The sequence below is a fragment of the Apteryx mantelli genome, chromosome 26 (genome assembly GCF_036417845.1).
Source record: "Apteryx mantelli isolate bAptMan1 chromosome 26, bAptMan1.hap1, whole genome shotgun sequence".
In the NCBI taxonomy this organism is placed as follows: Eukaryota; Metazoa; Chordata; class Aves; order Apterygiformes; family Apterygidae; genus Apteryx; species Apteryx mantelli.
Window position 1 is genome coordinate 653,315 of NC_090003.1, and position 23,981 is coordinate 677,295.

General features: G+C 39.1%; 1 protein-coding gene and 1 long non-coding RNA gene across 3 annotated transcripts in view; both read right to left on the reverse strand.

The window, feature by feature from the left end:
• Positions 1–23,981, reverse strand: part of CAMTA1 (calmodulin binding transcription activator 1) — a 467,604-nt gene that overhangs the window by 429,976 nt on the left and 13,647 nt on the right. Inside the window, exon 2 of the mRNA XM_067311008.1 lies at positions 22,056–22,174. Within this exon, the coding sequence (XP_067167109.1) occupies positions 22,056–22,174 (119 nt within the window). The remainder of the gene's footprint in view (positions 1–22,055; positions 22,175–23,981) is intronic.
• Positions 6,308–10,899, reverse strand: LOC106496714 (uncharacterized). Of its 2 annotated transcripts, XR_001294669.2 has the most exons (4): positions 10,814–10,893; positions 9,385–9,455; positions 6,821–7,065; positions 6,308–6,461 (listed from the first exon to the last, which is right to left on the reverse strand). It is a non-coding gene; the product is annotated as an uncharacterized lncRNA (long non-coding RNA). The 2 variants fall into 2 exon arrangements; XR_010886384.1 differs by lacking the exon at positions 9,385–9,455 and having other exon boundaries at positions 10,814–10,899.

Genomic DNA, 23,981 nt, shown 5'->3' on the forward strand with positions numbered 1-23,981 from the left:
ATCTTGAGAGGTAATCGATTTAAGGAGGGAGGGATTTCTTTAAACTACTCAAAAAGGGAAAAATACACATAAATTTGAACAAATCTTTCAATTACAGTATCTCCCAAGAACTCCTTCCAAAGCCTTTTTGCTGCCAAGTCTAATAGGCTTTCCTTAGAAGACAGCTCCTGCCCCAGATTTCCTGGTAAAATATTTTCATTTAATGTTATTATTCTATTTAGCATGTTGCATGCTCAAGCTTTTTTGCTTATTTTTCATTTAAGATGGCAGGAGGAGTTTTTGTGTGCCAAGTAAAAGATCCTATAGAAGATGTAAAGCCTTATTGACTATGTTTAATGGCAATTATTTTAAGTAATACTGGTTAAAGGTCACAGGAGTGATACAACTGAGACAAGTTTGTCTGCAGAAGAATTGATGCTTATTTTCTAACGCCCAAATACGTAGTGCTTTGTAACCAAATACTGAAACTATAACTGGTTACTGCTGAGCCAAAATTCATCTGTGAAGCAAAAAGCCTCTACTGGTACAAAGACAAAATCCAGGTTTGTTTATCTGTAATAGCCTGTAGCCAATTTAACATGCATGAACATAAGAGAACTACTTGCTGCCATCGTCCATGCAAGGAGGCAAAGCTCCAACACCACTGCTGAGGACCATCCTTCACGGTACTTATTAGGCAAGTTTCGTGGTGAACTGTCCCACTGAAAGATTCAGATCATGCAATTTAAGATGACTGACAAAAAACCACTATAACAAAGCATCCTAGCTGCTGAATATCGTCTTTCATCCAAAAATTTGACATCTCAAAATCTTGTAAAGAAAAAGCATGTGTACTCATACTAACAAGGCCATTAGTGAATTCTCTCAGGGACTCGCACAGAATGCAGAAGGATTTCAGTTGCCAAGTTTAAGAGTGATGTATTCTTATTTAATGACTAGTAGATTAAAAAAAAAAAACTAGAATAGTAATGAAGCTCTATCAGTTTATCTCACTGCCATTAAAAGAAAGAACCAGAACACCCATCTTCCGTAAAACAAAATTAGTTTGAATCTTCCCATTTATTTTGTTTTCCCAAAGATAAGTCTATTTTAATTATAGTTCTCTGTTTACAATTTTTTTTTCAAATGTGAAAAGTATTAGAGGAAGCAAGGTGTGTGTGAGAGGAATGGAAGGGAAGGGTGACAAAGAACTGCCCGTAGATCCCCCTGGACCTCTACTTTGCCTTTTTTTAAAAAAAAAGATCACACTTAACGTCTGCAGCATTCCAGCAGAAGCACATGGGAAACACAAATTAACGGGCTCTGTGGAAGAAAAGTATTTTAGAACTAACATACTATACAAAAGGAATAAACTAGCTTATTTAAATCATTTTTAAGAAAATTTTTACAGCTAAGAACTAGAGTGCTTTCTCCATTACTTTTGACCAGTCTTTCTGCTGAGTCTAAATAGAAAGGTTAATTTCCAGAAGTATTTTAGGAAAGAAGTTAGAGGAATGGATGAATGGCTTTTACAGCTTATATGGATTAAATATTCTATAAACATATGGGAAAGCAGACGAGCAGATACAGGGCTTGTTGGTGCCAGACTATGAGACCTTCTGCCCACCAGCGGAACCCATCACGGGCGACGGCAGCGGTCGGTCCAAGGGGCAGGAGCGGTACCGGCCGCGGGACAGCTTGCCCATGCCGTTCCACTGGTCCTGAGCGGCCCCAGAACATCGGCGCTCTTGAGGTCTTCATTCAGACTCCCTGTGCCACCATGCAGGAACCAATCTACGTTCCCTGGTTCCGCGCAGCACCTACAAGAGTATTAACGATACTGTAAACAAGCACTAACGTTGAACTTCTCTCCGGATTGCTCCCCAGGGACAATTAATGCATTGTGCTTACTGGAACAATACAGCTTTTGCTTTCCTATAATCATCATTTCCTCAAAGACACGGATCTTCCCTGTAAAATCTTCCCATTAAATGCCTTTATAGCACCCTCCTGTGGGGATTCTGTGTCCATACATAGACTGGGGTAGCTGGAAACCAGGCAGGCACAGGCACGGGCACCGCTGCCACCTCGCCGGGCGGCGGAAGCTTCCTTCGCTCCCGTCTCGGAGCAGCGCTTGGGCCTCCTGCACCTCTCCGCAGCACGAACACCCGGGAGGTGCCGGCTACAGCTCGGCACGAAATGCGTCTCGGCCACGAAATAAGAATCCGAGCCACAGAAACTGCCCGGCTCGGCGGTTCCGCTGCTCGGTCAAAACACAGAGCGAAGGTCAGGGCTGCTCCTGGCTATTTTAAGGCTCTCAAGAAAGAGTCGGAAGAGATTTTATTCTTGAAACCATCCATATTTGGACTGATATCTATGTTTGTGTATAAAAGAATAGGTACTTAATTACAAAGCTAAGTAATCACAGTTAACTTAAAAGCCAAAACCCAATTTTACTGTAGTAACTGCTGACGTATAAAAACACCACTTTTACTTCTGTTTAACTGGGATTCATATTAACACATAGGATTTTGATGATAACATTAAAAAAATCTGTCCCGAAAAGTAAAGATATCTCCATTTAGCAATAAGAAGAGTTATTTTGGAATCCCTTGTTATCCTTTATTTTTGTTTTCATGACAATGTTTCTAACTTTTTATTTTAATTCAGATATTTGAAAACATTTTTATCATAAGCTACAGTGATTTTATGAAACACTTCCTCATTCCAGTGAAAAATGAGACTGTTCATTCCAATTTTTAAGAGCAGAAAGACTTTAGAGAGTTTATAATTATTATTAAATATTCAAGCTTTTTAAAATTTTTCTTAAGTTACTTACACTCTATTGTTTTACAGCATTACAAGAGGTATTAAAATACAGAAATCCAGTAGATACTGTGTGCTTTTCCACTTTCTTTAAGAATATTTTAAAATTAGAGTTGAGTAAATCTCAAACCTAAATTATTGATTATCCTTAGATTAGGCAATAGTTTATCTGTGCTTCAATATATAAGACTTCCAGAACGCCCACAAATCAGCGGATTCGTGCAATGAATAGTAAGAACACTTATATGGCATTATTCACTTTCAAAGCATTACACACTGAATTAGTTAATCTTAATAGATGATGCTTCTATAGGAATCAAGCATGTTGAGAGAAATTATTCTTCTTATTAACATAAGGGTTTGTTTTTTTTTAATTTTAAATCTAATTATTAATGTTGGCTGAAGTTAAGTACGGAGTCACACAGAGGAGAAAAACAGATTCCCTAGCAAAGAACTGTCTGATATTTAAGACACTTTAAAGCAAGGTAAGATAGTAAGGACCCTTACTTACTGTGGGAGAGATGATATTCCCTCATTTTCTTTTACCTTCATGTAACAAGGTAAATTCTTGTCTTTTCATAAACTTGCTACTTTGTAATAACTGTTTCCACTTATTTGGAATCACATACTGCTATCTGCCACTAAAGCACACACACATCTTTTGTCATGAAAAAAACAGATCGTTTATGAAATCAAGAGCAAAATTACAAAAATGCTCTTTGGAAAAAAGGGCTAAGGATTAACTGGAAGAAAGGGACCATAGTTTCACTAACCCTACCAGAAACAGCAATACCAATCAGTGCCAAGGAATCAGAGCAAGCAGACAGGTATTGTTACCCACAGTGTGAGAAAAAATTATTATTTTTTTTAAACATGCCATCATGTTCGATCAAGAGCTCAACTGGAAGACTTACTATTGCTAACATCATCTCCTCCAGCTTTCCTGGGTTTTTGCCTGAGGGGACTATAAAGCTGTACCTCCATCATCTTATCTCCCCCCGCAGCCAGTCCCTCACAATTAGCTATACCTTACTTCTGATCATGACAAAAAGGAGATAAGGGAGCAATGAAATAGTATTTGTGAATTGCTGAGAAGAGCTGTTTTGGAGGTAAATTTACCCCCGCACACTGGTGAAACGGTACTTACGCTAAAATTACCTCCTTGAGCTGAACGGCATGCTACAACTTGCCTGTTCGCTGTCATTTCAGATACTGTCAAAGGCTAAGCGGGAGCCTGCGAGGTGAGGGAGGGATCCAGAAGTTTTAACTTGTTTACACCACACCAGCCTACGGTGCTCCAGTGCGGAATATTACCTATGCAGCCTCCCAGGTACGCCAGGCCAAAACGTGACTCGAACTGCAGGAGCCGGGTAGACTGCGGGCAGGCAGCTGGCAGGCTGCATGAAAACATCGCCGCCGATACTTTAATTCCACTTTGCAATACACTTGCTGTCTTAGGCCCTTATACAAAGAATAAGTCTCCTTGATGCCACCGCAATGTATATGTAAATGCATTTAGCAAGAACTAAAGAAATGAGAGTATTTTGTGGATTTTTGTTTATCATTTAACACATTTTAAATCTAAAAGCCTTGGGGGGGAAAAAAAAAACACACTGTAAAGTCATCCATTTCCCTTAGTTATCTTCAAACAGAATATCCCGGTTAAGTGCATTAAGTATATTTTGCATTGTCAGCAATTGAGAAATATTCTGAGGATGCGATATACTCAAGACTGATTTCAACACACAGAATCAAGCAGAAATAAGTTGTCAGATATGAGGCTCTAGGTGTAGGGGTATGCGCATGTATGTTTACATGTACACGTGACAAGTAAAACTGAAGTGTGAAACTGCAATTAAAAATTGCCTTCCTTTTGCTGCAAAGCCTTTTCGTGTTATATGTCAGTGGACGAAACCTAAATCCTTCTCTTGAAGATTAAAATTTTACTACAATCACGAAACTTCGTGGTATTTTAGGGGTTTTAACCAATTTTCCATTTGTGCCATTCATATGCTTCCCACCAGAAAAATGCAATTAAGAAGGGGAGACTGAAGAAACTTGCCTGATTAGCATCTTTTCTTCAGAGAAACTTACTGCTCTTTTTTCACGTTAATCTAATCCCAAAAGAAACGCACCAAACAGAGCAGTGCCACAGCGGGACAGAAGGCAACGAATCCTCAGAAGCAAACACTGGCTCTTGTTCACAAACCTATTTTGGCAGAGGGAGCAGGCAGTCTCAGCGCAGGACAACCCCGCGTGAGCAGACGTGCTCTCCCGCACGGAGGAAGCCATCAGCAAGCAGCCAAAGCAAGCAGGCAGCGAGAGCTGCCTCACCGCTAGCCTGCCACCAAGTGCTGCGTGCGTGAAGACGTTACCGAGATCTGCGACAGCCGTTCCAGGATGAAGAAAGCTTGAAGTTGATGGAAAGTGGGCGCGTGGAGGTAAAAAGTCTGAAATTCCTTCAAGAGAACGCAGAAGCGCAGAACGCAACGGACATGGCAGGCAGAAAAGAGCATGCAGGAACTGCAGGAGGACACAAGAAACCGAGAACCCGTTTGCTGTTGCTACTGTGCCACAGGATTTGTGTTCGGGGGAAGGCTTGCATGGGGTAGGAGTCTCTCATCTTGAGCCGATGCAAGACATTACCCATTACTACTGCTGTCAGAAACGACAGCATCATCCATGGCAGTAGCAGCAATATTTCCTGGATGAGAATACTCCATGTTTACCTTAAAGAATATCAATTCCTCTTCCACTATTCAACTTTGCTTAGTAAAAACGTCCCCAACTACAAAGAATATATGTGCCCTAAATAAATGGACAAGAGAAAGGCAAATAAAATATTAGATAATCGACAACTTGCAAGGTTTACCTAACAGCGGCAGTCTTTCACAGGGAAAAGGAAGAGAGACCAACAGCTTTAAAGGCGCTTTTCTTTGCGTCAAGGTCGAAACTTCCAAAGGAATCGAGGCCGTAAGGTGGCGTAGAGATTGGCCCCGATCCAACTGGTATCCCCATCTGCTTTCTTCTACAGACCTCCAAGAGGAAAAGTGGATGCCAGGAGCATAAATCTGTGTTACCAAATTACACATGGAACCAACTCCTGAATTAGTAATTTCTTAGCATCTCATCAGCCTACTCTCCTGCTAATGAATGAAGATAAAGGAAGACAGGAAGTTAATGGATTGACTTGGGTGAAAAATAAGTAGCACTTCTCATTAGGAATTTACATGTGGGCACTGTAGCACCTTCCCCCTTCCAGGTCCCATTAAAAGGACAGAGAAATGCGAGTTGCAGTATTTGTTTCATGTCATCGCAACAGGAACATCGCCCAGACCCAGACTGGGTCCAAGTAATAATCACTGTAATTAGCACTTAATTTATATAATTACCAGTAGACCCCAAAACATTTTTTACAAAGGAGGTAATTACCCATATTTTACAGTTGAGGAAACAGATACAGTGCAGGTGAATGACTTAAAAGAAATCATCAGTAAGTCTGTAAGGGATGGCAATAATCTTTATTCCCAGCCAAGGCTCTCTCCCCAATAATCCATGCTGAATTCACTTCAGTCTTGTGGGAAGGAATCCAGAGAAAACAAAAACAAAATGGGATTTCCAATGTCTAGAAGAGCTGAAAACCAGATAAGCCAAACCTAAAGGAGAAATAAAAATACATTTTTATCACCGAACTTTTGCTCACATAAGGTCTGCAGCTAAGAGTGAAGCAAAAGACAGAGAACGCTACCTCTACCACACAAAGCAAGCAACATACTGGATTTTGATTGCAATAGCACCTCTATTTCTGTACACAGAATAGAAACAGAAGCACAAAATTAGGTCATGGAACAGTGCCCAATGGCATGGGCTTACCAACTCAGTCATCAAAGACCTTAACGCATTTTGAGAATTTAAAGATGAAAACAATAGTGGTAATTAAATTAGTAAAATACTTTCCAAAACAGTACATACACACAGGAGCGAGCAAGCAGGGTGAGAAACCTGGGGAATTTACCTCGGCCCTCAGACACTCGGCGGGACGCGGGACGCAGGCTGCCAGCGCACTGGTCCCCTCAGGGCATCCGGTCCAACAGTCCGGCGCGACGGCCTGCAAGGCCCGAGCACCTCAGGCTCCCACGTCACTTGGGACTTCCTTCCTCTCAAAGCCAACGCTCGCGCCGGCCTCTGAGAGCCACAGCATCCTCATCTAAGGGAGGCCATTCTGAAAGCACGGTATTAGGAGGAGAGAGCTCCCAACGCCTAAATTTAATGCGCAGAGAGAGATTCTGTAGATCTGGGTGCTGCTCAGATAGTTATTAAAAAAAAAAATCTGTTCTGCACACTTTTTTTTCATACTGCATGTTGGTATAAGGACTTTTATTACTAAATAGGAAAAAAGCAATGTTTGGTTGCGTTGACTGATACATCTGTTTTTCATAGTAGTCTAGATTGAAACAAGCAATTTGTCTGTTGCCTATGTATATTTTATTAAATGAACAGTACAAGTACATGATTGATACACAAGTATTTCTATTAGACTGAATAAACCAGATTAAGTTAGTTCTACCACAGCTGCATTACCTCAAATGCAAGACACATGCAAGGTTCTAAATCTAGTAAATGTGCAAAATATTTCATTTCGGCCATTAAGCCTATGTTAAAGTTAGCATATAAAAGCATTCAGCAGTAGAAGATATTGCATGAATTTCAAAATTAAGAGTTGTTTTAGAAGTGAGTAGATTTCACCAATATTCTAGTAATAATAACTGAAAGAAAAAAACAACACTGTAAACAGGAACAAATCTCTCAATAGAGAGATAAACAATTGATTAAAATCTACTATCACCACAGGAAACACCAGTGACTAGAGAAAAATAACACCTAGAAACATTCAAGTTATCGTTTCAGGTTTTATGGGACTGATGCATGTTAATCTGCACATACATTCCCCTCCTCCTCCTTTCCCCAGCAACACCACGTGTGGCAGATGTGCATTCCCAAATCCATTCTGATAAACTAACTTCGGATTTAACAGGACATTTACTTCCAGTTGTTCCTATTAACTTAGTCAAATACCCTAAGTTCAACTATTTAGAAATTTTTATGCATCTGGTAACCTGTCTCTTAGCATTTAAAAAAAAAAAAAAGCTCTGTAAAGGCTGAAGCCTACAAGATAATAATTACATTTTTCAGTAGAAGGGAATCTTCGAAAAAATGATCTTTGCCCACTTGTAACTTAATTTCAATGAACACTACCACCTTCTATTGAAGGATGATGACCTCTTCTTTCTCAAGTTTAATTGTTTATTCCATGAAACACTGTTTATGTTACCTTTCTAAGGGTTCTGCTCCCGCCTTCCTTCAACAACCCTAGCATTCTGGAATTGCATTCAATTTCTAAGGCAGCATAACACATTTCTAATACCAATTTGTGTGTATAAGGATTCGGATCAGAAGTTAGACAGAAAAAACAGCATGCATCATCCTATTGCACAAGAACTTTTTGCAAGATACACTCAACCGTATTTCCACAGCAAATAGAGCTTGTCTTATGAAAGGAAGTCAGGGTGGACGTGATAAAGCTAGATCCCGAAACAAGAAATCTGGCCATTTCCTTTCTAGCTACCTTTTAACTTTGTGTTTTTATATTACTGATACCAATTCTCAACATCAGATACTTCTTTCATTTTCATCATTTGTTCTTCTCACCATTCATTCTATTAGGAGACGATTTAAAGCCAATTCGCTAGACAGAGAAGAAAGATTCTTTTGGGTTACCAGATGCCTATAAAAAAGGTTTTAAAAAACTGCTTTCCTAGAAAGTCGAGGTATTCATGCCTAACTGCTGCTGATATAAAATATATGTTATGAGGAGAAGAGAAATAATCTTCAAGGGGTTTTCTTGGGCAAAATAAATTTTGTGCTCTTTGCCGTCCCCCAGTCCCCCTCCCCATCCCCCCTTAAAAACTGTGCTCTGAAAACCTGAAAAAGAAAATAACTCGAGGTGATTTTGGAGGATAATGCTTCTCAGGCTGACAGGCTGTGTTAAACTCAGAATAAAAGCCAAATCCCACCTATCCAAAAAATGCTGACTGCAGGAGTAGCAGCCTTGAACACCAGAACAGATGATTCTAGGCCTAAAAAAACCATTACCATTAAAATTCTGAACAGGAGGAGAAAACAAGAAAACATCCCTAACATTTCAAAGACTGATCTAGAGAACCCAAGTTTTATTTTCCGTTTCAGCTCTTAATCACTGGGTTAAAGAGAGAGAAGCACGAATATCTCAGTTGAGGAAATAACAGTTAGCAAAAGTTCCTGAATATTATTTTCAAGTTCTATATTTTTTGATAGATGACTGTGCAAACAAGATGAAGGACTAGTTTTGTATCAATTTAAAAACAATGATCTTACCATATAGATAAAAAGATTAGTCTTCTAAATATCATTTTCTCAAGCACAGACTGTGATCAAAAAGATGTTCCCCTTCTCTCACATCATAATTCATAACAGATTTCTAGTGATGACTGTGAAACTCTACTACTATTGACAGGTAAAACTAACTGGGTCTCAACTCACCCAGATCCTGCAGAGGATTCAGAAATAACACAATGCATTTCAGTCTCCGCTGTACTGGATCAGCGGTACTTCTGGGGAGAAGAAACAAGGACTAGACCTTCTCTTAATAAGCTGATTATTACGTGGACAGAAAGCAGAACTGTCGCATAAGAAGTGAACTTGATCCATTTTCACTTTAGACTTATGAAGCTGAAGTCATTATAGTGCTTCTCAGGCAACGATTTTTTACAGCCTCTATTTTTCTAGGAAAAGTATCAGCAGAAGACTTTTCAGATGTGCTTCAAAGCCCCCAAACCAGGAATGGGCATCGGCAGTGGTTGGGTGAAGTCGGAGGATCTAACTTGTAAATATTCAAACCTCCTATGAACAGCTCACTACAACGCTAGTTTTAATTTGTGGCTCTAATGAAAGATATAAACTTTTATAAGCATCAACAAGGCTCAGAGAAGACCTAAATTCATTTCAGTGCTCATTTAGCAGCTTCAGCTGTGTGCAATTAAAGCTTCAGCATTAAATGTTAGAGAATAAAATAATGAGACACTTAAAAAATAATCTGTGCTTCAGTGGGCCATGCTTGATAGAGATTTCATATGATCATTTACAAGATAAAAATAGAACCTGACCAAAAGCCATAGCTGGAATTCAGAGTTACTATAAGCCGTCTTTTATGCCAGCATCTTTTCAGTAGAAAAATGGAAAGAAACAGCTACTAAACTTTCGGGGTGTTACTATAATATGTACACATAATGCGCCTTCTTTAAGCATGTCCATGACTTATCTCACAGCACTGGCAGCTGTTCACAACCATCAGCTTAAAACTAACACATACTTTAATAAAAGATTGGTTTTTAGAATAATGAAAATCTCGGTTGAAGCCCAAGTTACATTTGTTTTCACATTAGCTTTTAAGCCAAATGGAAGTTATCTTCAGGACAAGAAATGAAATCTTAAAAACAGTAGAAGGGTTTTTTTGATTCATAAGAGGACATCTTAAATGATCCTATGACTATTTTTTGAGCTATCAAATTGTGATCAGGGCAGAAAGAAACAGTAAATGGCATATATATTTTACTGACCAAGAAAACTGTAGGAAAATGCAAATTAATACCAAAGACATACAGAAATATCAAAATAAGTTAAATCAAGTATTGAGAGAACATAGGTCAAAAAAGTTATGTACTATACAAGAAAAATACACACAGTTGAACTTAGAAAAGAAAAACCAATGAGAACTGTGTACTTTATTATTATTCTTTTACAACTGAAACAATTTCTATACAAAAAGAAGCCAACATTACATATCTTCAGAGAAAAGAGATATTTATATTTGGGGAGGTCAAAGAATGCTACAGCTAAAAACGATGAAATGTTACAGCTTGCACACCAAAATTAAAAATGAAATGAAATTAAAAAAAAATGAAATGATTACCAAGGTAATGCAGGTCAAGGGATCAAAGGTGAAGGGTCACACATTATTAAAAAGAAATCCAAAAGGACGTCTGCATCAAGATCTCTGCAAAACAAAGGAGCTACAGTAAGTAACACTGATACCTTTCATGGAATCAAATCAAAGTTCTTGAAAACAGACTATTCCCAATCTGAATACGGCAAAGCGCGAGATGCTTCAGACATCAGAACCTTCTGCAATCACAACTGTTCTTTGACTACGAAGATCTACTTTTATTTTTAGCGCTAATTTTTTAATTTCGCTCTACAACAGCTTATGCAAGTCTTTCCATTCCAGCATATCCTTGCAGCATTGGTTCCTCATCAGACAAAACAGGCTTTTAGAGCTCAGCATAACAAAGCAACTTTGGGAAGCCAACTCACGACGCCAGCGCTTGAGGTATGGCACGCAAAGAAAGCGGTATGATTATGCGACTGGTGAGTTACATTCATTACGGAAACTATTATTTAGGAACACGTAACTGTCAAATGGGCTTTGGTATAACTTCTATAACATCTGTTTTCATGATAAGGATTATATGCTCATTTTCAAGAGTTTGCTTTATGCATTGTTACTGTGGAAGTATTGTAATTATTGACACATATATACACTGAACTACTAACATCATAATGTATCAGTTTAACACTACAATAAAAGAGTAATTTAAATGTAGTTACTGAGACAAAGTCCTCTCCTGCTAGAATTTCAATTATACAGAAGCTTTATTAAAAAAAAAAAAGAAAAAGAAATCTTTGGTACCCCTTTTCAAGTAAGACACAGTCAATTATCCTACTGACTTTATGCAGAAATGGTATTATTTACATCAAAAAAATTTAAAAGCAAGACACCCACAAAAGGCATTATATTCATTTTTATTTCAGCATTCCTCCCCTGTCTCCCTCTTTCCCTGCCTACCAAGACACTAAATTTCAGAAATCTTTCATCTGGACCAAAATTGCTTTATGTCTGAAGCAAAGAAACCAGCAAAACCCACAAAATTTTGTCTTAATAAAGAAATCACTAATGATACAAAGTCTATATATTCAACGCTGAAGTGCAATGCAATGATTTAATCTGCCAGTGAATTTTTCCAGAAAAAAAAAAAAGTTCCACCTTTCTCCATCATTCCTGCTTTATATATATCTTAGTTAAAAATCAGCTGAAGAAAGATTAGTGAAGTTGGATATTTTAATAACCCATTCATCAGTAATATCTGGCAAACTCTCCTAAAAAAGTTACTGCCACTTGTTAGAGCTAAAACTAAATTCTTGCCATTGTTTCCAACATTTACCAGTTGGAACTCCTTATAGCCACGTTAACCCAATAACATCTTTTTTTCTCTCTCAATTAACATTCGATTTTACTCTTGCTACAGTGTAATTCTCAACTACTTGAGCATTAAAATAGACAATTGTCAGAGTATCTTATGATATGGAAAGAAAAGAGATCCTGTCAGCTTAGAGCAAGCAACGAATAACTAGACTTTAAAAGAACCTAATGCTCTGCCTTTTGCCTCACCTCTATCCCAACCCCAGATCATGGCTTGGTTGTTTTTTTTTTTTTTAAAAACAATAACAGATACAGTAGTACCTCAAAGACACATTTTGGGGGGAAAAAAAGAAAAAAAAAAAAGGTTTTTTTGCACAGGTGCTGCAATGAGCAAGAGAAGGCGGACTGGTTCCCAGAGCAGCCGCCGGCCCCGGCGCAGCCCGTGGGCACCCGGCGCCGTGCGGATCGCGCTCTCCCAGAGAGGCGCCGCTGCCTACGGCCTCCCAGGCTTCTCATCAGGAGAGAAGCAACCACCTAAGCAGCCTGAGCGTGACAAAGTTCAGCTCATTTCTGCAGAGGTGCTATTATTTTGAGAAAAACAGCGTGCACAGAATAACGTGACTAAACATATCCGGATACAGAACGTTTCCCAACAGTCCACAGGCAGATGCCAAATCAGAAGCAAAAATGCTGCTGCAGGTGACGAAACGTGAGGGGGGGGGATGCTGCTGAAAGCACAGCAAGCAGAAAGCACTAGATGTTTCTGTGAACAAAAGCCAGCTTTTTCTCTGTTACTTGATCCACCTGCTAAGGTTTGGTTGTTTCATCACAATTCAAACTACAGATTTTTAAGACGACTTCATTTTCGGGGAAGTGATTGAGAAACAAATCAACTTAGAAGCAATTTAATGACAAAGCTAAGATTTTCAATGACTCAGCAAATAATTAAATTCAGAAGGTATTAATGCTAATCTTGTTAATAACACCACCCCCTACATCAAAAATTCCCCAAAAGTTAAAGAAAAAAAAAATCCCACCTTTCAGGTGGTTTTGCACTGTTGGACAAAGTCTCCTAACCATTATAATTTCAGGTTTGGTTTACAATGACTCAAATTCAGATGTCTTACCTATTAATGCAAGTGGCATGTTCAAGAGCCTCCTTCCAAACTTTATCTATAAAGTTTGCATAAAGATGAATTTTAAATAATTCAAAGAACATTTTATCCACTGAATGGCAATAGACTTTGGTTTCCTAAAGTGATTTTGAAAACTGTACTAATATTTTTTTACTATAACTTGAAGAGTGCTACTCAGATAAAAGGTATAAAACATTTTCCTTGAAGTTTGTGTTGGATGAGGGTATATTTTTCCTTTTCTTTTCTCTCCTCCCCTTTTCACAGATACAATAGGAAACCCGCTAAAAAAGGGGTGCAGGGGAACCATTCAAGGGATGGAAAAATAAGAGTTTGATTTAAAAACGCATTTCACCAAAACATGTCGCAGCATCACTTTTGCACAACATAAAGCTTGTAGGTTTTTTAGATTAGTCATTTAACTGTCCACTACCTTGTTGATACTGGTAAATTAACAAGTGCTGTTTCAACTGCAAAACCTCCCTGAATGAAAACACGAGCTTCGCTGAAGCACTTCAAATACCTACTTTAACAGCAGCTAGACAGGCGATCCCAAGGCACAGGCTGCACTCGGAGCGTTAGCAGGGAGACGCTCTGAAGCTGCGCGAGGCAAAGTCAAAACCGGCGAACACAGAAAGCAGAACCACCACCGCACCCACGGCGTTTTGCTAGCTCAACTCGTTGCCTGCTGGCCAGCAAGGAGCAGCAAGGGCTCCTGTTTCTGTGATCCATGATCATGCCTGGTAACAAGTAGGTACAGGGGCTGTTTTCAAAGGAAAGAATTAAGACTTTTCTTTTTCTCCCTTAATGCAATAGCTCCCCCCGACTCTTCCTCCAGAGTGCACTTTTTTCTCCAATGTCCCAGTGATTTTCTTTTGAAGAAATTTGTGTTTTACCCTGAGTCCTTTTTCTCAAGTACCACCCTTGAACAAAATCTTCACTTTTATTTGTACTAATTTTTCCATCATCTCTTTTTTTCTTTCTTTCTTCTAAATCCCTTGATTTTTCTCTTCTAAATGAAATAGTCAATCTCGGAAGTACCAAACGCGAGACTGAAAAGACAGGATTTCAATCACTGACAAAATGTAATAGCCTCCGTTTCCATTCATTTGGCAAGTGAACCAATTCATTTGTGTTCATATATGCTAGTCCCCGGCAAAAGACATTTAAATTGACTTTGTAAATTGACTTTGTTGTAACATTTTCCTTGTAAAATGCAGTACAAAGTACAACTCGCATAACATACTACGGAATATTTTACTTAGTGCTGGGCAAGCCAGAATCTCAGATATGTGATGTAACAGTAATTATAGCTACAGGTTTTGCTCTTGCTCCTGTAGGTAAGCAGCTAAATGCTACTCGAATTCATGCACTCTGCTAATTCTCACATGTTAGAGGAACGGTTTACACACTAAGTAACTCAAAACACTCTCTGTTCCCCCTACCCTGGATTTTGTGGTCCCTACATTATTTCTAATGCTGCCTTCCTCAAAAGACCCTCCTCAGTACCAACTGGTTCTCCATAGCATGCTTTCTAATAAAAATAAAATAAAAAACCTGATAGCATGCACGGTATGCTAGCCATAGGATACCATATAGCTACCTCATGGAGATGCATACCATAAACAGAGATTTGGAGAAGTTTTATTACCCTCATATTAAAAGGTTTATATCTGGCCTCCCGATTTTTTTTTTTTGAAAGATGTTTTCATGTAAAGACATTATTGTCCCCTCCACTCTAACAGAGATTAATCTTAAGAGTTAAAATGGTTTTAGGCTCCTTTACCAACAAAAGAAACCCTTAAAAATAGTCTTAACAGAGAAGATCCCTTCTGCCTGGAAGCCAGCTTTCACTTTTTCCTCTGTTACAAAAAACCCTCAAGGACAAACCTGACCAGGTGACGCAGAAGAGGTCTTGGACTATCACTGGGCGCAGGCTGCAAGAGACTAAAGTCCAATTTTTAAAACCCAAACTGTCTATAAGCTGACTAAAATAATGTTAGGCAGAAGATAACGGCAAGATGACCAAACAGAAGATAAGTCTATATAGGGTAAGTCGTAAACAGTTTTTGAGAAGAAGCAGCCAGCAAACATGGTATTCTACCGGTGCTGACAGTCCTTCAGAGGACCGAGAGCCCTCAGACCTGCATCTAGAGGAACGCTAACAAGATTTCACCAGCAGCCGACACCACTCCACAAAGCAGCTAGCAAAGAGCCCGCAAAAGTTCCCAAACTAGAGGGTAACTCCTCATCATGCCTCTACCAGAAACACGCAGCAGAACACCAGTGACTTATTTTGATATCTTATTTGTTAGAAAGGAACACCTGAAAATTTCAAATACACACTATTAAGTTTCTAGAAATTCTCTAACTATTATTTCAACTCAAAGTTACCTCATTAAAAGATAAAGGCTAGCACAATGAATCATTAAAGGCCAAGCAAATCTATTACTTACAACTCTGCACATAAGGACTGTGATTGTAAACACAACTCAAATATTGCACCCCTATTTCATATAAGGGGGCTGAATGACACATCTTCAAAGGAATTTGTCTGGGCATTTGAAACAACAATGCGAAAGACAAAATGAATGGCCCAATATTGTGAAACTCTGCTTCTACAAATCATTTTAATTTTTACCCTTTAAACTCATTAAAATCAGCAAAATTATTCATCTGAGCGCCTCTTCAGCACTGGTCCTTAAATTTCTCCTTAACCCATTAGCAACTACAGTACAGAAAATGTCATACTTGGAACGGCTGGGATTCAAAGCCCAAATTTTCTTTTGATGCACAAAATAAATTTTAGTAAAACCATATTGTTGTATTTACAAAATGTTATGAAAAAAAAAAAAAAGAAAAAACAAGTATTTTCCATCTGAAATAGCCATTTAAAGTTTGCTGGGAGACTTCATTTTTTTACCCAAGAACTGTTCTCACCTGCTTTGTCAATTCATGTAACAAAACAGTAAATGCATTTCCTGAATAAATCTGCAAAAAGCTCTTCATTAGAAGAAATCTATGCAATTACATCCCTATATATAGTAGTAGGTGGGCATTCAAAGTGAGCAAGGCAATACTCAAACTGGATCAGTTTCATTTCAAACTTACTGCTAGACAGACAATATTTCAAAATTTGTAAAGTTTTCAGAGGTGTTTTGATACATTCCCCGTATCAAAAAAGGTCATTGACTTAAACACCATCAACATATGTTTTTAACTTTGTATATAATACTCCCAAACTACTATGAAAGAATATTTAATTATTGAAAAGAAAAATGCAAAAGAGTTAATTTAATCCACTCAGATTCACTCAGAATAGAAACGGGAGGGTGGTACATTATCCAGGGCAATACATTTTCATCTATTTGCCATGCTTTGCAGGACTCGCTTTGGTCCCAGGGCTCCAATACATTAAAAGCACACAATTGCAAGATCAGCCATTTTTGGAGACTTATCATTATACAATTACAACAATGGCCCTAACATTAACGAAAGGGAAGGAAAAAGAAAGTCAGATTTTCATAAAAGGGAGTTGAGGACTCTTTCTCCATCAGAGCACAAATAGCATACCAGGTATTGCTGCTTTTGTTTAAAATTGCCAAGAATGATAACCTTGCAATTTTGTTAAATCACTGGGCATGCTCAGATCATTTACTAATTATGTAAACATGACAGAGAAACAGCAAAAGCAAAGCCAGCAGCAGATTTTCTGCTTTGTACATTTCGCAAAGCACAGAATTTCATTATTGATTTGACAAAATAAACCCACAATGAAGTGCTTCTGTTCAACTGAAATTTCTCTTTCACTGATCTGCCTTAAAGCATAATCGCTCTTGAGGAAAAAGCCCCCCACATGCACTAGACCACATCAGTCAGGTATGCGAACAGTTTAGTCCAGACTCTGCTCTAACGCTTGTGTAAAACTATTTCCCTTGGAACTTGCTTTCAAAGCTTTCTTTTTTTTAAACAGTCTTTTTCTTACTTTTTTTGTTGGTCAAGGTGATGGACGTGCATTTGAAATTTGGTGAGAACTGGTAAATATTTAACTAACCAGTAACAAGCAAAGCCAGGCCATGCAAGGATGCAAACGAACACATGCATGTTCTTGGTTTTACCGATGCTCTGGCTGTTCCAGCACTCAGCAGATGCTGTGTCTTTAGCTTGCTACTTCCTTTCATTCACAAAAATCTTGAGTGACTTGTTTCAGCCACCAACACAAGACAAACACAAGGGCAGCCCTGCGGGTCGGACCTGCCGCCCGCCTAGGCCAGCACTCTGCGTCCGTCGGCGGCAGCAGGAGATGCTGCTTAGGAAGCGTGTGCAAGCCTCACCGCGACCTCCCCCCGGTATTCCTCCGGCATCCTCCGTCACCGGATTTGGGAAGCTAGAGGATGCACGCCTAGATACTACCTCTGCTACGTCTGATAGGGTTTTTGCATGCCTGAGCTAAGAGCTGAATGAAGTTTCTCAGCACCTGATACACTTCAAGTCTTGCACACATGCCTTTCACCCTGGAATAGCCTAAGAAACGAGGCCCAGCGCCAACGATCAAAGAGACAGCAGCCCATGAGCCAACCTTCTCCAAGGACACAGGCAGACAGCATCACGCCAGCCAGAGTTACCGTTAGCCAACACGACACTGAACTGATCTGCACTGCTCCGTCAGAGCTAAACGGTAATTTTTAATGACCGTTTCAATTTTTTGGCTTATGGAAACTCTTGAAGATACCTAAAACCTGTGATGACAAGCCAGACATGATTGCATTTCTTCACTATGCTGGAAGGAAAGAAAAATTGGACTATATGAGAGATTAACAGACTTTTCTTAAAAAATTATTTTCTCATTGGCTAAATATTCTCTATGGCTAAATTTAGTTTGCATTCTGAAAACGGGCACTAAGAGTTCAAGCAGGGTATCTTTTCCAGAGCTGTGAATTCTCCATCGCTAGGAAAGCAAGTAAACACAGCCGCGGGGGTACATTTAGCTACAAAGACAGCGTTAGCTATAAGCTTTACGAGAGACTGATGCTTCTTTGAGTAACAGCAGGTAAGCTCAGCTCCTGTCGGCTTATGAACCCTGCCGAGACAGGAAGATCTCGGCTCGCTGCGAGGTACAACTCCCCCGGGTACCGATGCTCCAGAGAACATCTTCCCAGGGCTGGGGCACTGGACTTCCACAGATTCGCTCATTAACAGTTTGAAATCAAAAGGTGAAATGGAAAGCAAGAAAATTCATAACAACAGCATTTGATAATATCACTATATTTTATACTCCACGACAACACAAGCAATAGGCAATTAGTCAAAATTAAATATTCCCATTGCCCTTGAGAGATCACACAGCTGATGTAGTTTAGACTGAAAACATTCTGACTTTTAAGTATTGGCAGCTCTACAACTGCAAAGGGGAACAGGCAGGGTGAGAGAGCAAAGCACAGGAAGAATTTAAAGAACAGTGCAATAGAAAATAATTGTTAACATTATCCAAATAGAAACTACAAAAAAAGCCACTTTATGGAAAGTCTTTGCTCTGTCAGCTCACTAAAACCAGAACCAAATTTCTATTACACAAATACTAAAAATGGTCCAAAACGACTGACAACAACAACAAACAAACAAGAGCAAGGAACTCCCTCACACAAACAGCTTTGCAGAATTTTCTGGCAATTAAATAGCTTGTCCTAACCTGAGAAATCTCATGAAAATCCCTCTTCTATCTTCCCCAAGAGCAAGATAAACAAACACACACAGATTCACAGGCATCTTAATAAAAAATGTAAAGCTACAATTAAATAGCTTGGCTAAATCTATGATTTTCTATCTCTGGTAAAAAAAATTAAATTACAAGGAACACTTCCTTCACTGCAAAATATAAACACCATAAACTTGATTTAAGAAGAGATGACATTTTGAAATGGAAATATATTTCCATCAAACATTTTAGTTAAAACTGCATAATCTGACGGAAAGTAAATATCTTAATAACATGTTCTGAGCATTTTTAAATGCTTCATTTCTCTTGCTGCTCATTGCATTATTTTACTAGGTGTAAAGTCAACTACAACCTATTCAGTTCTTAAAGGATATTGTTTCTCCATTCTAATTACCCAAACCTCAGCAACATATGACCATTATCCTCAATCTACAGGCAAAAGTGTTCAAAAAAAAGTTATTTGCCTCCGTTCCCATGGTGATGCACTGGTAAAGGAAAGACCCAACCCCAACTGCTCCTCGGCCTCCGTGTTAAATGGTAATACCTCGTCTGCAGGAATTATCAGCAGAGCCCTAGTCTACACGTTAGCATGTAACATGCGCCCTTTACACTGCCATACCAGCCTTTGCAATTTTCTAAACCCCAAATACAAATAAAAGCCACGTTTAAGTTTCCTTGAAATATTTCCAGACAAAAATAACAGAGAAAGCAATGCTGCGGAGTCTGCCTGATTAGTGCAGCTCGCGCTGGGTGACGAGGGCCCAGCTCCCGGTGCCTGGCCGCCGTGCGGCGCCTCGGCGGGTCTCGAGCCCCATCGCCCTGCGGAGCTTCGCGGCCCCCCGCGCGCTCAGGGCACGTCCGGCAGGGCTGCACGTCCGGCAGGGCTGCACGTCCGGCAGGGCTGCACGTCCGGCAGGGCTGCAGGAGCCTAACTCCCCGCGGACGCTGAGGCAGGGCGGCAACGTCACAGACGTTCAGGTCTCCAAGTTACTTGATGCATTTTATTTCTTTCGTACCTTTTAATAAACCTCACTATTAGTGAGACTGCTTGCAAGCACTACCCGTCACTTCGAAAGCAACGCCAAGTTTCTGGAAGCAGTGCTTTATAAAACGTGCTTTCCTTCCGGATTTTAAACCCGTGCCTTCAACAGCATGTTCAGAACACCTCTGGAATCAGATGAGAAAAATGTTCCCTTAGGGGCAATTCTGAAATGTAGTCCAGCATTATTCAATTATACCCTAGGAAAAAATTCAAGTCTTATAATAATGACTAGATTTACAAAACTTTCAGGTGTGTGTGGGGGGGGTGGTAAGCTAAGCTCTTTCCACCCCTGTAATTAATGTGAACTTTCCAAGACTTGATCGAGGCAAAAGCTTTGGCTTTTTTGCTCTGAGCCAATGAGGCCAAAAAAAACCCTCCAGCCCCCACAAAAGCTCTCCCTTTTAAATTATTTAATAAGGAAACTGCAACCAAAACACCGCATATGCAGACATAGATGACACCACTATTAGTCCAAGTACAGACTCAGCTCCTTGTCCCCACTGAATGGTAACCACAGTAACAGATTTTAGAGGTAAGAGATACAAATGAGAATGACAAACTTCACATTCAAAAACACAGAGGGTTTTGTGGGGGATTTTTTTTTTTTAAACTTACCAGATGATTATTTAAGATTATTAGCAAACCATCAATCTAGAATTGAGGTATTTGAGACAAACCCACAGAAAAAACGTGCTGAAAAGCAAGCACTATTAAAAAAATGTTAATTTTGCCCACTATCGGAAAAGGTGACACGCTTACTTTGGTAGTAAGACTACATTCCCAAACTTTTCTGCTAGCCTAAGACACCTTAAAAGCACCTATGCTTTCCAGTTTACATCATCATGCTTATTAGGTAATATTTTCAGTGATATGATTAGCTTTATTTGCCACATTCTGCACCTTGGAAGGCTACACACACACACTTGCTCCAAAAGAAAAGCTTACAACCTGTGTGTGTAAGCATATACACAAAGGTATAAACCTAGGACAACAGAAATACTAGGAAAAAAGGGACCAAAATCATCGAGCTGTTTCCAGTACTAAAAAAGGAGTATCATTCTCTCACAAACCTGTGTTCAGAGCTTTTTCTCAACTGTCTTCATCGAAACATCATCTTTTAGAGTCACTGGAATTGCTATTAGTCCATGCACTATTCTCATTAGAATAAATGCTGTCACAGAATAAAGTAAATTGCAACCTACATTTTTTAAACTTATATTTCAATTCAAGTGACCCAAGACAAAAACATCTACACAAAATAGCAAATGCCAGCAACTTCTCAAAAGACTCTATTCATTCTGTCATAAAATATTGTATGTTAAAAAAGATGCTTGAATTTAACTTTCAGACAAAAGAGGGGAAAAAAGAAGGGGGGAGGGGATGAAGTGCTCCAACTCTGACAAACATATACATGAACTGATACTCGATTCTGAGTTCAGGTAGCCACTTGCAATCATTAAAACTTGTAAGTACAGTTTTTGTTAAATTTTAAATACTTCTATTTCATTTCAATACAAACATAATGCTCAGGTTAACAGGAGATATGCAAACACATTCAAAATAACTGGATTCCTGTATAAAATGCCCAATGTGTTTTGTCTCCTGTCCTTAACAAAACTTCTCGAACAGGGACAAGGTAGTCAGTTCTCAAAACCCTATTCTCAAAACATGCCTTGCTTTCTGGTCTGGAAGACTATCTTTACACATTTGCAATAGTAAGATAACATTTTGTTTAACACGAGCAAAACATCTTTTATTAATTTCCAACAATTTTGAAACACATCAATAAGACGATACAAAATTGGAGTCTTTGAGATAAGCAATACACACCCAAGCAATGAACTTCTACCATATGATTACTCGACTTCCACATTTGTCTTTTTAAAACAAGCCCAGTTCAAAGCTTGTTTTCAACATTTTATACTATCTTATTATTTAAAGAACAGGTTTCAGAGCAAGTGAATTCATATTCTGTTATTTACATGGCATGCTCCCAAAGAAAAGAAATAATCCATAAGCACAAGAAAACTAGTATACTTAAGAATGAATAAAAGATTTAACTACCTCATTAGTGTTCCAGCGGTGCCTCTCTTTCGGTAGACTTGAACATTTTGGTAGACATTCAAGCAGCTTCTTCGGTAAAAAGATTTTTACATGACTGCCATTGCTGTTCCCATGATCATCTGGAAAGAAGAGAACACGTATGATGCATATATAATAGAAAAAGTGGTTTCTATTAGGGGACCCTATTTATACAAGACTTGGAAATTCACTCGTTCACTTGTCAAGAGCAGGTAACTGGTCACAGCAAGTAAAAACATGACTTCCTCTTGAAATTAAACCCTTAGTTCAGAAATAAAAAATACATATATATGTATATTGTACATAACAATGCCTATTTTAGCTTATTAGTTTCCTCAGTGAGGAATATTACAAGCAACAGTGACAAAGCATTATAGAAGTTGTGACCACATGGGGGTGGTCTTCCAGAAAAGGCGTAACTTAAGTTTGCACTAGACAGGATTTGCAGGTAAATAAGCACTGAACTCTAGTACCTGCTACAGTTTTGACAAGCTGCAGCAAAAATAAAACTCAAGGTCTTATTAGTTGCCTATGCAGCCATTTGCAACTCTGAAATGCACCATATATATACATATGATTAAAAACAGGTTACTTTTCTTTCCACGCCAGCTCAGAAAGTGCATATAGTTCCTCAAAATGGAAATGAGGTAGAGTGATAGAAATCCTCCTACCTCACTGTACCCAGATATCTCAAAAGCAGAAATACTGAAGAATAAAAATTATTCTTTTTTGTTGCTAAAAAGGTAGAAGGTGCATTGATTTCTCTTAAAGACAAAACAAAAAACCTGAAACTCCAGTGACAGCAGCCTGGCAGAGGTCACATAAGCATTAATATCATTTTGTTTTTCTGTGCATTCTGAACTGTGCATGTTTATAGACCAAATCAGTGCCCACAGAAAAGGGAGCAGATCAGCAGGATAAAGCCTTCACGCTGCAGAGTCTAGGCAATACTATGCAAAAGTTTTAGCGGGTCTCTAGCTCAAGCCTCCCACCCCTGCTTTCTTCCACTATTCTCACACTTCTGCAGCCCAGTATATCACGTATAGACTTTATTCACTTTCTTTATGTACCTTACAAAGTTAATTTCTAGCAATTTCACATCTGGAAATGCACAGAAAAAGTATATTACCTTTTTTCTTTTACATATCTGTACATTTTAGATCATAAAACAGATGCCAGCATCATGTTAGAACTCCTTTGTAATTATGGGTTATATAGAAATTTGCAATGACCCATATCAAACAAAAGGGGATCTGGGCTGCAATCATTTAAGAAAGCTGAATAAGAGTGCAAACTAGTACTAAACATCCCTAGTATTTTAAAAGCTTGATTATACTCTTGGATGTGTCAAGTTCAACAATATACACGCTTTTAAATCAACTACTCATGCAAGCACAGCAGATTAGTTTATAAGATAAGCAGTGATGTGTATGATAAACGTGAGCTGCTCTATAATTTATGGCGACTGCGTATTCAGCAAGTTATCGGGAAGTTTACTGTATGACTGCATTAGACTAAATCAACAGGGTTGCCAAAAAACAAGCAGGAAGGGTTTAGCAGCTCCAGACAAGCTGTTTCAGGGCTGCCAAGAGACAAAAGCCTAGCTGTCAAAGCCCGTCTCCTAGTTCCAGTCCAGGAACCACACGCTCGCCCAACTCGCCCCGCGCAAGGCCATCGCCGGACGCTGGTACGAAGCCCATCCTGTGGGGAATGAACAGCCGCTGGGCCACCGAGCGAGCGATGGGAATGACCACGGGAGCGCAGAAGTTAAGCCCGCTGTGACAACAGCGCTGCTTACAGAAGAATAAATGGTTCCTCCCTCCTTCTTCAAATCTTCAAGATTTTTTAAATTAAAGAATACAGGAACGTAGACAGCCTTCTTATGCTACTCAGCCAAAACATCATCAA